Raw genomic sequence first — 15,839 nt, forward strand, 5'->3', positions numbered from 1 at the left:
GACAATCAATGTATTAATTGTTTAGAATATTAGATAGTGATAAGTGTGAAAGAGAGAATACTGAGGAAGAGCAATATGAAATGTTGGAAAAGTTAGACATTGTAGATTGGACTATTACCTTAAAATGTTGAAAGACTAGCTTAAAATATAATTAGAGAGCTCATTAACCATTAAGATAGAGAACTCATTAATAGCATATTCTTGTTCTATTGCTGTATGATGATTATTTCCACTACTGCAGTCCCCTTTTCTCCCTGAGGTATCATCCATTGTTTCTCTTCATGTATAACTCACTAAAAAAAAAGCAGCATTCATTGTTCAAAATTGAGGACATCCTTAGGTAGTAGACCCCTTTCCAATTTGTACTTCATCCTATTTCTGAAGCTCTTTTCAAGAGCACCCAACATGGCCTAGTGTAAACCATTTGTTAAATGGAGCAATTTGATGTTTTAATATTTACTTTTATTGGTCCCTCGAGGGCTCACATCATAATGTAGTTCAGAGCGATGGCGACATACAGACATACAAGTACACGGCACTTGGTGAGCTTCTCCCAGCTCCTTCCCCACTTCTTCCCCTTCCTCATACATGATTAGCACTGGTAATTTCACATATGCACATGACATGGGTGGATGTGCTTACTTCATTAATTCTCCATCTCCTGCAACACCACCCTCCATTTATACTGTTACTTGTTTGCTCTATTTCATTTCATTATCATTCACATCTTGTTTTTCCCATAATGATGGTCCCTTTCCTACTTGCATTTGTTCCCTTCCTCTTTGAAGGATTCTTTTTAAACTCTCAAACCATTTCTTTTCACTCGTTTTTTAAAAAACCTCTATTTTTAATGTTTTTAATACCAAGTCTACTTTCCTTGGGATACTATTTACTTGATTCCCTATTCCTCTTCCTGGACAGTATAACCAAAACCCAAAATTTAATTGTGATTAGGGTTGGATTGTATCCTCTGCCCCTCAAATTCACATGTTGTAGATTTAATTCATATTGAACATGACAGTTTATGTAATAGAGTATTTACAAAGATAGTCAAGTTAAAACTAGGTTCATTATTTTAGAATAAATCTACTATCTAGGGTGTTCCTAAAAAATGAAACTTTGGAAGCAATATCACAGTGAGAATGTTATAGGAACATATCAAGGACTGTCTTCAGATTAAGGATAGGTATGTTCAATTTCAGTGTATTGTCAGAGTTGCACATACGTTTAGAACTAGGATTACAGTTAGCATTAGGACTAATATAACATTTAGTTTAATTTCTTAAATGCTTTAGTTACAGCTATGTTTAAAAGCTCGGAAAAGTGTTTTACATGCCATATGTACGTGCAATTATGTTAAAAATAAATAAATCTATGATGTGAAAAAAATTAAGGATAGGTAAATGGGACAGAATCTTTCATTCTAGTTATCAGAGGGAACCAACTCAGGCTATAGCATGACTTCAGACTTGTAGCCTCTATAATTTTAGACAATACATTTTCATTGTTTAAGTCTTCCGGTTTGTGGTACTTTGTTATAGCGTCCATAGCAAATTTTAGTACTGGAAGCAGAGTATTGCTGTTAAAAAAATACATTAAAAACCAGAAATGGCTTTGAAATGAGATCATTGGCAGAGAATAAAAGAGCTTTGTGGTAAATGTTATAAAAAGATTAGATGGTCTTAAAAATGTTAGAAGAAATATTTATGTTAAAGGACATTTGGTGAGAACTCACTAAGAAGAAAAGGAGAGCTATGGAGAAACTTTTATTGTTTTAGAGAATACATATATTATCATGAAAAGAGTCTTGGTATATAAAAGGTATTTCTAATGAAATCTGAGATGCAATCGAGAAACTTGTTATTGGAAGCTAGAGGAAAGTTGATCACTATTATCAAGTGGCAAACCACTTGGCTGAATTGAATTCTATTGGATGGAAGTATAACTGGGGAGTAATGAACTTGGAAATTTACCTGAAAAGATCTCCTCCTCCTCCTCCTCCTCCTCCTCCTCCTCCTCCTCCTCCTCCTCCTCCTCCTCCTCCTCCTCTTTCTCTTCACCTTCCTTCTTCTCCTCCTCCTCTTTTTCTTCCCTTCCCTTTCTTTCTCTTCTCTTTTCCTTTCTTCTCTTTTATAGCAGGGATTGAACCAAGGTATACGCTACCACTGATCTATACCCCCAACCTTTGTAATGTTGAGACAGAATCCTCTGAAGTTGCCCAGGCTAACCTTAGACTTGTGACCCTATTGTCTCAGCCTTTCAAGTACTGGGATTGCAGGTGTGCACCACCACTCCCAACTGTGCTGATGAGGTTTCTAAAAAGAATGTTGAAGCCGTAATCTGATTACTTCTTACTGCTATTAGCAAAATGCAAGAGGAAAGAGATATCTTGAATATTTCTAGTCTAGAATTGAAGTAGATATATAGTATGGTCTGTTCTACATTTTAACTGGCCATTTGGTTGCTATGTCAAAAAATAGACTCAGTGTCCTGAAGATATAAGAAAGAGTACAGAAAAAGGATGTCCAATTAGAAGCTCTAGATGAGTAATGTTGGTGAGAGATAATACTGGCTTGGATTGATGCAGTGGTGGTAGAGGTGATAAAATACTGTTATTGTGGGATATATATTAAAAGTAAAACTTGCATATTTTGTCAATATATTGAATGTGAGTTTTAAAATAGAGAAGACAAAGATAAGTGCTATGTTATATAAAATTTAAATGATACCGATTAACATTGAAATGCATAGGGAGAAGCAGCTTTTGAAAAGGATATAATACTTTGATTATATGAAATTTGAGAGGTCAGTGTACTATCTAGCTATACATATTAAGCCTATATTCAAATGTGCATATTTTGGGTTCTAATGAGATTATAATGCTAAAATTGCATATCTGGGAATCATGGATATAGAAATGTACTTTAAATACTCAGAACTGGGCAGAAGAGATCACATAAGGATTGTAAATAGCTTACAAAAGGAGAGTCTTTGGACTAAACCCAGTTATAATCTAGTAGTTAGAATTTGCAAATAGGATGAGAATACAGATTTAATAAGAAAAATAATTACAGAGCAGAGTCAATAGAGAGATGAGCTATACAGAGTAAGTTAAAAGTATATTTCAAGGAGGAAAAAACCACTTCGAAAGCTTTATACTAAGCGTTGATGTTTGGATTTAGCAAGATGGAGGCCACTGGTGATAATACAAGAACAGATTTTAGTGGAATATTTATTTAGTGACTAAAGCCTGAAACGTGCTTTAATAGGAAAATTGCTTCTAGCTATGTGGTATCAGTGAGAACTAGAATAGCGCTTTCCTGTACTCATGTTTTGGACAAAATACACTAAGTAAATATTTTCTGACTGAACAATAAGTAGTGAGGGACTGTGTTCTGTGAGAGTAAGGAAAACAGAGAAGGAAGCCCTAAAACGAACTCTATTTTGTATCTGGAGGCATGTATGAGATCCTAGTGGGGGAAAAAAAAAAAGAATCCTAGTCGTCCATCAGAGTTTCTCTAAGCATAGAAGTCAGCGGTCTGAGTTGAAGGGGAGGAGGTCATCACAAGGCTTCAGTGTGTAGGGCTCAGTACCATGAAGAGGGAGCTGTGCATAAAAAAGTTTCCAGTAATCTTCATAGAAGTCCTTTGAGACTTGGCTGAATAACACAGCACACATACACAAGATGAGAGTACTGGAGACTAGGCAAAGAATAATCATTAGAAAAAATAAGCCAGGAATGGTGGTGCATACTTGTAATCCCAGCATTTGGGAGCCGGAGACAGGAGGATTGTAGTTCACCGACAGCATCAGCTACTAAGTAAGGCCCTTTGCAACTTAGTGAGACCCTGTTTCAAAATAAAGAATAAGACCAGGTGTGGTGGCCCAGAGGCAGAGACCAGAGGATCACAGTTTGTGTACAGCCTCAACTACTTAGTGAGGCCTTTTGCAACTCAGTGAGACCCTGTTTCAGAAACATAAAGACTAGCTGCTTGGAAGGTGGAGACCGGAGGATCACACAGGTTCGAAGCCAGTCTCGCTAGTTTAAGAGACACTGTTTCCAAATAAAAAAATATATATAAAAATAGGTCTGGGAGTGTAGCCCGGAGGTAGAAGGGTTCCGTCCCCAGTACCACCAAAAAGCAAAGAAACAAACAAACAAACAAAAAAAAAACATAAAGTCTACAAAACAGGGCTACGGGTGTAGCTCATAGGTACAATGCTTCTGGGTTCCATCCCCAGACCCGCGAAATAAATAAATAAAAAAAATATAAAATAGGTCTGAGAGTATAGCCTGGAGGTAGAATACCCCTGGGTTCCATCCCCTGTATTGAAAAAGAAAGAAAGAAAGAAAGAAAATTATAAGTATATGATTAGCAACCAGGGAAATGCAAATCAAAACAACACTGAGAATCTATCTAACTCCAGTTAAATTAGTGGCATACACCTTAAATCACAGTATTTGGGAGGCTGAGACAGGACGATCACAGGTTCAAGAACAGCCTCAATAACTTTATAAGGCTTTCCACAATTTAGCAAGATCTTGTTTAAAAATAAAATTAAACTGAGAATTGTGGTACATGCTTGTAATCCCAGTACTTGGGAGGCTGAGACGGAAGGATGGCAGGTTTGTGTACAGCCTCTGCAACTTAGTGAGGCCCTCCAAAACTTAGTGAGACCCTGTTTCAAAGCAGAGCTGATGGGGTAGCTCAGACGTAGAATGTGTGTACGTGTGTATATGTGTGTGTGTGTATGTGTGTGTGTGCTCACACACATGAGCACGCACACACATTTCTGTGTGTTATAAAATTGGAGTTTCTGCCTATTATTTCTTCATTTTCTTCTTTTCTTTTTCTTTTTATGTAAATTCATATATACAAACATGTAAGTATATATGCATATATATTACCTTCTTTACATTATTTCACAAATATCTAAACTCTTGTTTTTCTTCTTTTCTTTAAATTTGGTTAAATTCTATTGATCTCTGATCAGATTTGCTGACTCTTCTGTGATCTTCATAGTGGTGACAATCAGGGAATGTTTCTCATAAACTTTAATTTTAAATATTTAATTTTAAAATATTTTTCATAAAGTTTAAGTTTTTTATTTTAACATATTTTATTACTCTTCTAGAAATTTTTTTCATATTTCACATTACCTCATCAACCATGTTTTTCTCAGCAGTTTTCTAGAAATTCTAGTATCCAGGCCATCTGAAGGCTAATATCTATTGGTTATTATTTTGTTTATTTCCCATGAAAATCGGTCACAGTTTCATGGGACTTCATCTTTTGAGTGATTTTGCATTGTATTTTGTGTTTCGTATTATGTTGTGGAGCCTTGGATTCTTTTTTATTCCTCCAAAGAATATTTACATTCTTGTTTTAGTAGGCAGTTAAATGTGGTTCAACTCAAAACTCACACTTTATCACCCTCAAAGTTGGCAGTGGTTCAAATATCAGTGCAGACCTCATGGCTCATGGGTTAGGCAAAGATGCACACATCCATAAACAGAATGCACACTTCCTCTTCTCTGCCTCTCCCTCTTCCTTCATTGGCACTGTCTCCGATTACCCCTGGCTCCATTGTTCTCGAGTTCTTCTGGGTTTAGTAAAGACTTTTGCCACCAGGTGTGGCTGTGATAACCACTCATGCAGATCAGAGCAGCAAAACCGGAAACATAATGGCAGGCAAGTGGCTTCCTTGCGATTTTAATTCCCTTCCAATATTTGCCCACTTTCCTGCATTTGTAAAGCCCTTGTGTGGTATTTTTTATAGATTTTTCTCCAGAGTTTATAGTTTTTATCTGCAAGAAGGAGAAATTATAAGGAGCTCACCCTTCCCTATTGGAAGATCTCCTAGCATCCTGTATTGCCTCCCTTGTTATTAAAGTTACATTTGTCTCTCTGTCTGCAGGCAATTCTCATTTTAATATCTTCTTGCTAAGAAATCCATCCATGTTCTTGTGTTCTTTATCTTTTACCCTGATAAAGAACTGGTATTATTACTGTTATTAAGATGATTCACATTAAAAGCAAAGCAGCTATGCTTACTCATTATTAACTATCACCTCTGTTAAGAACTTTATATGTGCTATGTATGTTTCCAGAGTAATCCTGAGAGACAGAAAGCATCTTTATTTTGCAAATGAGGAAGACTAACTTGTCTATGTCCAATTAGACATTGAGGGACAAAAGCTGGCTAAAAATCCAAACTTAAGCTGGGCATTGTGTTGTAATCCCAATACTTGGAAGGCTGAGGCAGGAGGCTTACTGGTTTAAGGCCATCTTTAGCAGTATAGTGAGAATCTCAATGACCTTGTAAGACTGTTTCAAAATAAAAAGGGCTGGATGTTTAGCTTAGAGGTAGAATGCCTCTAGGTTCAATATCTAGAGCCAAAAAACAAAAAGTAAAAAAACCAACCAACCAACCAACCAACCAAACAAACAAAGTCAAAATCTAAAGTAGCCCATTATCTTTAACATAATACTAAACACAATGAAATAAAGATAAAAACATGTTTTTTACTTTCATAGAGGTTTGCTTGAATCTCTTCCTTTCGACTAAACTTGTGTACGTCTAGTGTAAGAAATAACAATAAACAACCACTAAATTTTCTTTCCAACCCTCTAACATAGTTTCGAAGCATGTTAACATGAATTACCAGCTGTTCATTTGATAGATCTTAGTAACATGATTAGTGTCATCATATTCTGAATGTCTGCCTAAAACTGCAGCTTTTTTTACTAAACACAAGTCTGGCCCATTAACTTTCGTTAACCTTAAAGGTACTGTCTTAGCTTGAGTTGCTGTAACAAAATACAACAGAATGGCTGGCTCATAAACACACAAAATGTCTTTTTCACAGCTGTTGAGACCAAAAATTCCAAGCTGAATGCACCAGCAGATTCAGGTTGTGGTGAGAACTAGCTCTCTCCTTCATAGACATTATCTTCTGGCTGCATCCTGCCGTGGCTGAAGAGCTTCCAAGCACTGGAGCCTCTGCAGTCCCATGAAGGGAGGGCTTCATGACCTCATTCCCACCCTAAGGCTCCATCTTCTAATACCATCACAATAGGAGTCAGGATTTTAGGATATATTTCAGATGATAGGCACAAATATTCAGACTATAGCAAGGACCAACTATTAACAGATATTCTTTCTGTATTTGAATAAGCAATCTCTCCTATCTACTTTTATTCTTGATCTTTTGTTCGTGAGCAGTATTGTCAAATAAAACTTTCTGCAGTGAAGGCAATACTCTGTACATCCACCGTTCAATATGGCAGCCACAAGCCATATGTGGCTTTGAGCATTTGACCCGTGGCTATTATGATTAAGGAATTAAAATTCTATGTAATGTTGGTTAAATTTAATTCAATACCCTATGTGGCTACTGGCTACTCTACAGACATTGCTATTCTGGACCATCTCTGTGCTTCCTTTAAAAAATGTGTTTGTAACTGTGGAGTATCTTTCTTTAATAATCTGCCTTGATTTATTCATTAAATAATTATTTTAAGGGTGACTGCTCTGTGTAAGATTTCATGTTAAGTAAGAATTTGATTTTCTTCTCAGTCTTAGCATCCTTTTTAAAATTATTATGCCTGAGCTCTTCATGTCTCTCTATACACACAAACACAGTCAAAAATGTTTTAATTCTTACTCTTTCATAAAAAAGTAAACTAATGTGTCCTTTATGTGTTTGTTCACTATAAGTTATTTTTATTAATCTTTCTAAATATGTTAATATTATAAGTTCACATCTTTTCCACCATAGAACTTATTATTATAACTAGTTGTATATTAGTTGAATTGTAATTCTGAAGTATCTTTACTCCTCAAAACTATTTAGAAAATATACTTAAAAAATTTTTTTTTCTAGCCGGACATGGTGGCGCACGCTTGTAATCCCTGCACTTGGGAGGCGGAGACAGGAGGATCACGCAGGTTCAAAGCCAGCCACGCTGGCTTAAGAGACCCTGTTTTCAAATAAAAATATATAAAATAGGTCTGGGAGTGGAGCCCGGAAGTAGAAGGGTTTCCAGGAACCCCACTACCAGCGGGAAAAAAAAATTTTCTAATTATCTCTTAATCTCTGCTAGTTTTCCAAGTGCTGATAATTATTACTGCTGAAATTAGGACCTGTGTTCTTAAAAATAAGCCAAGATGAACTATCTTATATGTTTAATTTTGGATTTAAAAACTTCTTGCATATTTTTCACTTTATGTATTTGAAACTTTTACATTTATATCATGATATTTGTATCTGTTATCATTTCAGGATCATCAAACAATTTTGAGAGCATGGGCTGTAAAGGATTTTGCTCCAAATTGTCCTTTGTATGTCCAGATATTAAAACCTGAAAATAAATTCCATATAAAATTTGCTGGTAAGTTTTCTTCTTAAATGAAAGCCTTTGAATTCTCCTAAGCTACTACTGTATTTAAAAGCTGTGTCTTTGAAGTTAGTGGCAACTTGATGTATTCCTGATGCTACTGAACTGAAAGAATTTCCTTTTAATTATTTGCTTGTTATATATAAATTTCTTCACTTTCATATATAAAAATACAATATTTGGTGTTGAGCGACTCTTTTATTTATCTTGGTGTTTTTAGCAGCTGAACTTACTGGATATCTTTGTAGATGGGCAATAACAGGTTTGTACATAATATCAGCACAGGTTTAAATGTTCCATCTCTTCTTCTATGTTTATTATGTTTATCATTAAATAATACTTTGCTCAAAATTATTTAAAACACATAGAGGCTTACCAGGAGTGTTTAGATTGATTAACTTTGAGGTATAGACTTAAAGAATTCAAGAAAAAACAACACATACTAGTTTCTTTAATCTTTTTTTTATTTTTAGAAACACTACTTTTTTTTAAAAAAATCTATATAAAACCCCTGTTTTCCATTATTAGGAAACTGAACAATGAAAGAGTATTGGATTATTATTTTTTCATAAATGCTTCTATGAAAGAACATAATTTTAGTTCTGGATATTTACTAAACTGAAAAAGATGAGTTGTACCCTAAATAACAGGAAGGGATATATTTTCCACAACTATAAAAGCTGTTTTGTATTTTATATTATATTTTATCTTAGGAGTCTGAAGCTTCAAAGTTAAATGTAAGTCATTTTAGCAGTGTGTCAGCAAAGTGTGTTTTCTTCAATAAAAATGGTCACAAATTTTAAAATGTTTACCTGTTAGAATATGATACTGAGATAAAAATATAAACACTGAGAATTTTAAGATAATGATAAAAGTCATGACATTGTTGCTATTTAAATAGTTATGCCTTATATATTCTAGCCTTTTACAAAGGATATCATCAATTTGTTCTAAATATGTATATTAATAATGTAAAGTAATGTCTTTCAACCTGGGTGCATATTGGTGTTTCTTTGGAAGATTTTTCTTTTTTTTCTTTTTTTTTTTTTTTGCGGGTCTGGGGGTAGAACCCAGGGGCATTCAACCTCTGAGCTACACCTCCTGCTCTATTTTTTATTCTTTATTTTGAAACCGGGTCTCACTGAGTTGCAGAGGGCCTCACTAAGTAGCTGAGGCTGTCCGCGAACCGCGATCCTCTTTGGAAGATATTTTTAAAGTATTGATCATAGAGATTCTGACTTAAATGGTCTGAGACACTGGGTGTGATCAAGCGTACCTGTAATCCCAGTACTTGGGAGGCCAAGACAAGAGGATTGTAGGTGAGGCTCTCAGCAACTTAGCAAAACCCTATTTCCAAATAAATAATTAAATGGGTCTGGGAATGTAGTCCAGAGGCAGAAGGCCCCTAGGTCCCATCCCAAGTATCACACACTAAATAAAATAAAATAATAAAATAAATAAAGTGATCTGAGAAATCCAGGGTGCCTCTAAGGCCATTTTTGGAAACTGAAAATTAAAATTGAAAATGCCTCTTTTCTAGATGTCTTTGTGAGCAAAATAGGAAAATACATGTAAAGTACATTTAGTACCTGTTATATATAATTAGCATTGAATAAAGTCAATTTCGTATTTAAAGACATATTTAAGCTGCCTTTTTTTTTTTTTTTTTTTTGGTCGTGGTACTGGGGTTCCTGGAAGCCCTTCTGCCTCCGGGCTACACTCCCAGACCTATTTTATTCTTTTTTTTTTGGAAACAGGGTCTCTTCAAACCTGTGTGATCCTCCTTTCTCTGCCTCCCAAGCGTGTGCCCCCACGCCTGGCTAAGCTGCCTTATTTTTATTACCATTTAGAAAGAGAAATTTTTTGAAAAGTTTATACTATACCTAATAATAATAATAACCTTGTTTCAAGAGTTTTAAGGTATTGGTAATGACATGATCACAAAACAATGTCCATTGATTATGGAGTTAAATTTTAGTGGTACCATTTAAGATTTAGGGAGGTAAACTAATATTCTGAGTATTATTTTCCTTTTCTACCTAGATATCATAGTATATATCATGTTGCTATTACATTGGTTAGGCTTAACAGTAAGAATTAAAAAATATTGAATTAACAGTAAGAATAAGAATTAACAGTAAGAATTAAAAATATTGAAAACATAGATATTCAATAAATGGATATTAAATCTTAATATAAAAGCAACTATGGTTGGGTGTGGTGGCACATGTTTGTAATACCAGTATTTAGGAGGCTGAGATAGGAAGATCATAGATTCGTGGCCAGTCTCAGCAAAGTAAAATATAAAAGAAGGATGGAGGGGTAACTCAAAGGTAGAATTTTTCTGGGTTCAATTCCAAGCATCACACACTCTCACACACAGAGAAAGAAAGAAAGAAAGAAAGAAAGAAAGAAAGAAAGAAAGAAAGAAAGAAAGAAAGAAAGAAAGAAAGAAAGAAGGAAGGAAGGAAGGAAGGAAAGAAAGAAAGAAGGAGAAAGAAGGGAAGGAAAGGAAAGAAGGAAGGAAGGAGGGAAGGAAGAAGAAAAAACTCACAAAAGAAAATAAAACACAAAACAAGAAACTGAACCACAATGAAAGTTTGGGAGAGTAGCTTGTAATTTTTAATGTGTTGGATCCAAAATTCAGAACAAACTTCAGTTACTTCCCCCTTTATTAAGCTGTTCATATGCTCTCCACAGATAGATCAAACTTACTGAAATACTCTTCTTTAATAAACATGAAAATTATCAGGACTCTCTGCATGGATCTTCTTTCAATATTTTAGTTTGCAATTATTGCAATAAACCTATCAAAACAAATGAAATACTTAAAAATTCTATATCAACAGTCTATCTCAATATTTCTCATTGTGGCACCTGTTGAAATTCCTTTTAATTGTGCCATGCATTTTTTTAATAGCTGAGATTACACCATCTCAGAGGAGTTCTTTTTATATTATGAAAAGATTATAGCACTTTTGTCTCATTAAAATATCATGAAAAGCTTGGGCTGATGTATGAGATGCTCCAACCAATATAATGTACTTTATATCTCAGCATGCTGTTAAAAGCATTATGAACTTCACCTTTCAGAAGGTAGTGTATTAAGCTACCATGTAGTTTTTGTGGAAGATTGTTGAAATAATGATTCTGAAGGAATCGTGCTTCCTGAATGTGTGTCCCATTGAGATGTGACTTTGCTGCTTTTATCCATGAAGAGGTGAAATCTATTTCTCTATCCCTTGAATATCAGCCTGACTTGTGACTTACTTTAAGTAATAGGCTATATCACATGGTGTCAAAGGTTAAATACTAAAAAGCCACGCTCATCTGCTATTTCATTCTTGAAACATTGGACATGTACACATGTGAAGGACCTTTGCTTAACCATTCTAAGGATAAAAAGTCAAAGGGAAAGTGAAACTTATCTATTTCAACACTCCACATCTCCAGTTCCCAATTTACCAGCCAAGGAATCATGCCAACCCACAATATTTTGATAAATGTTGGTCGTTTTAAGTCACTAAGTATTAGGGTCATTTGTTATGCAGCAATAGAAAACTAATATCATATGTGATAAAGTAACAATTGCTTAATTTTAAATCATATTCACTTGATAATGTTTGTTATATCCTTGTCCTTGTGTTCTCTTAAACATTAAATAAGCATAATTATAATTTTCACATGGCGTAGAATGAGAAATTATTATTTACATCATTTAAGTAGCCTCTTCAATTTACTACAAATTGTTGAATCACTATCATGATTGCAATACATGCATTTGAAAAGTAAATTCATGTTATTAAGGATGCATAGAATGAAGAAACTTCAAAATTCAATTTACATATGCATGAATATTAGAAAGCAAAGTCACTATAGCAACTTACCAAGTATTAGCTTTATGCAGATTTATATCTTATGCACCTTTCTTCTGACCAAGTAACTGTAGCATTCATTAAAGTAAATTATTAAATTATTTTAATTAAGTTTTCATGAATTATTATAGTATTAATTATCATTAAAATGCCCTTTTATACTTTGATATAGTCCAAAAATCCAAAGTACATATAGATGTTGTTTCAGCAATAGAAAATAAATATTCATATTACAAGGAAAGAAAGATTAAAATAATCAACCTAGAGAGAGGCAGGAAGAAGGAAATGTCAAAGGGAATAATAGTTATGATCAGAGTTCTAAATATAAACTCGTTTACTATAAATTATAGGGGGTTGAAAGTAACATGAGACTATAAGTCACAGATAATTTAATTATTTTATGACCCCAAAGTTACAAAGAAGATAGTTAAATTTGCTCATAAGGAAACAAAGTTTACTTTTAGCCATTTGCCCTTTTTATAATAAATTTGTCAATGTATAAAGTAATTAAAACTCCAAATGCTGAAATGGGACATTCCTTGGTTAAATCTTTGTTCTACAGTACTTAACTGTATGACCTCAGGCTTCTTCATCTTTCTAAGCATGAGTTTTAAAATTGAAAAACATAGGATGATGAGGAAAACTACTGCACAGAATTTTTATGCTTGAAAAACTACTTAGAAAAACAGCCACCAGTCAAAGATACATATCAAAGTAGTGGTTATGACTAATATTTTGAGTACCGATATTCCCTTCATGGAACAAAATTTATTGTATTTTGCCTATGTACACAGCATTATTTGAACTAGTTCCTATATCAGATCTCTTTCCCCCCACCACCTTTTCCCTTAACTCCCTTCCACTATTTTACTGAAATCACTCCTTGTTTATCTAAAGTCTCTTTTGTCTCCTAGTTTCCATTGTTATTCACAAATTTTCTAGAAATCCTAAGGATTACTGTAAATCTGGAAACAAAAGTTACTGAGGCTTGCCTAAGATGTTTTACTAACAGCCTATTTCATGTAGAGTCAAAAAGTACACAATTTTGAGCATATACACATTTTCCCAGAGAATAGAAAACAAATCTCTCCAACTCATTTTATGAAACTAATATAGCTTTGAATAAAACTTATTAAGAATAGCATTTAAAATGACATGCAGAGACTAATTTAATTGGCTAACATAGTTGAAAATTACATAAAATATATCAGCAAAACTAAATAATGCATTTTAAAAAGAACATGTCATTACTCAGTTGAAAAACTCCAGAAATAGATTATTATGTTAAAGAATAATCATATCATCATTGCAATAAATGCAGAAAAAGCATATGAGAGAGACTTCAATATCCATTCAGAATCAAAGAAGAAAAAAAGATGGAAAGAAAACTATTAAAAACCTAGAAACAAAGAACTTCTAACCTAGGGCAAGTTATCATCAGAATAACCCATAGAAAACCAAATCACTAATGATTTAAAATTAGGTATGAGCATTGATGTCCACTAAAATAATTTTTTGTTTTTATTTTTAAATATGCTTTTATTGGTGCATTATAATTACATGTTATAATGAAGTTCAAAGTAATAGAAACATACCTGCACATGGTACTTGGTGTATTTTCATCCCAACTTCCTTCTTCCTCCTGTCGATACGTTACTGAGATTATTGTTGATAACTTTGCCTAGGTACACAGCTTTATTTGAACTGTTTCCTATGTCAGATCTCTTCTCCCACCACCTTTCTCCCTAACTCCCTTCCACTATTTTACTGAAATCACTCCTTATTTATCTAAAGTCTCTTCTGTTTCCTAGTTTCCATTGTTATTCAAAAATTTTCTAGAAATCCTAAGTATTACTGTAAATCTGGAAACATAAGAATATAAGCATCAGAAGGCAAAAAATAAAATAAAATTGCCACTGTACACATCATTGGATTCTCTATAAGGAAAATTCAAAAGACATTTCTTCCTATATAACTTTTTTCTTAGGGGATCACATCCATCAGCGGAAATTTCTGAAATGAAATGTTTACTTCACTTTCCAAGTTTGGGAAGCTGACTTCTTTTTTCTATTCTCTGGGAAGATTAGTGTATGGTTATACACACATTCTCAGCATGTCATTTTAAATGCTCTTCTTAAGAAGTTTTTTTCAAAGCTATATTAGTTTAATAAAATGAGTTGGAGAGGTGTTTTTTCTTATTCTCTGGGAAAAATGTGTGTAATGCTCATAGCTTCAGTCCTGTATATCTAACTGAGCAGTCAATACCTCGTCTTATGTTTCTAATAGACATTTCAAAATTAAGATGTCTCAAAAGAGTTATTGATTTTTCCTGACCTAAAACCTATTTCTCACCCATTCATCTCAGCACTGTCTCCTTAGAACTCAAGCAAAAACCGTCGACTCATTCTTTCATCTAGTGCAACTACCCCATCTTAATTTCCTATAGGCAAATGCCCTGAATTCTTAGCCTCAACCATTGCAACAACCCTAGTCCATACCAAGACTGTGTCTCCTTAATGGCTCCAAAATGTTCCCTTTTCATTTGTTTTTTCCTGGGTGTTCACACGTTGGTTTCTGAGATCACTACTGTTCTTTATACTTCCCATGGCATACAAAATAGTGATTGCATTTTTGCATCATAATAGACACCAGTGTCTTCACACCTCCAATGTCCAGATAAACTCGGTAGTTTCCTCTTTCTAGTATACAGATGCTAACATTATTTTATGATATAATTAATAATAATAATAATAATAATAATAATAATAATAATATTTTTGTGGTACTGGGAGTGGAACCCAGAGGCTTTCTACCTCCAAGCTATACTCCCAAACCTATTTTTTAAATATTTTATTTGGAAACAGGATCTCAATAAAGTGCTGAGAGCCTCACTCAGTAGCTGAGGCTGACTTCAAACCTGTGCGATCCTCCTGTCTCAACCTCTCAAGTGCAGGGATTACAAAGCATGCAGCACCGTGCCTGACTGATATAATTATTTTTAAAAGATGGTGTCTTGTGGATTATTATTTTTGTGCAGCTTTCATAGTCAAAAGTTCAATGGCAATATAGCTTTGATTATATTAAATCTTGCCAGTGAGAAATATTTCCAATGCAATTTTTTTTTTTGGTAAGAAGTGGCGATTGGTACTGAAATATACCACAGAGATAACTACTGTTCTATAACCATGATTAACACATGGGGATATTTGACATCTTATTTTCTCTGTAAACCTCTTGTGAGGACAATATTTCTAGCAAATCTTCTCTAAGGTCAAATGTCTGATCTAAAATCACCCAGAACAATGAGAAGAAGGGACAAGGAGAGAATTGGGTGGGAATTGGGTAAGGGTTAATTGGGTGATGTATGCATGTATGCCTCCACCATTTTGTACTCCATTAAGATGTATGACTACAATGCACCAATAAAAAGTTAAAAAATAAAAAATAAAAATAAACAAATAAAATCACCCAGAAAAAAATATGCCTGCGTGATATTGAGCCTTTCATAAATTATTCCTTCTTAGTTGCAAAATCATGAGAAAAAATGCAAGATTGGGATAGC

At 34.0% G+C, this 15,839-nt stretch overlaps 1 protein-coding gene across 3 annotated transcripts in view; it reads left to right on the forward strand.

The window, feature by feature from the left end:
* KCNT2 (potassium sodium-activated channel subfamily T member 2) overlaps positions 1–15,839 on the forward strand; it is a gene marked incomplete at both ends in the record, with an annotated part of 363,001 nt that overhangs the window by 193,564 nt on the left and 153,598 nt on the right. For all 3 annotated transcript variants that reach the window (XM_080699605.1, XM_080699606.1, XM_080699607.1), the window contains one exon: positions 8,288–8,396. In XM_080699605.1, the coding sequence (XP_080555731.1) occupies positions 8,288–8,396 (109 nt within the window). The remainder of the gene's footprint in view (positions 1–8,287; positions 8,397–15,839) is intronic.

The sequence above is a fragment of the Muscardinus avellanarius genome (assembly GCF_963383645.1).
Source record: "Muscardinus avellanarius genome assembly, chromosome: 7".
NCBI classification, from domain to species: domain Eukaryota; kingdom Metazoa; phylum Chordata; class Mammalia; order Rodentia; family Gliridae; genus Muscardinus; species Muscardinus avellanarius.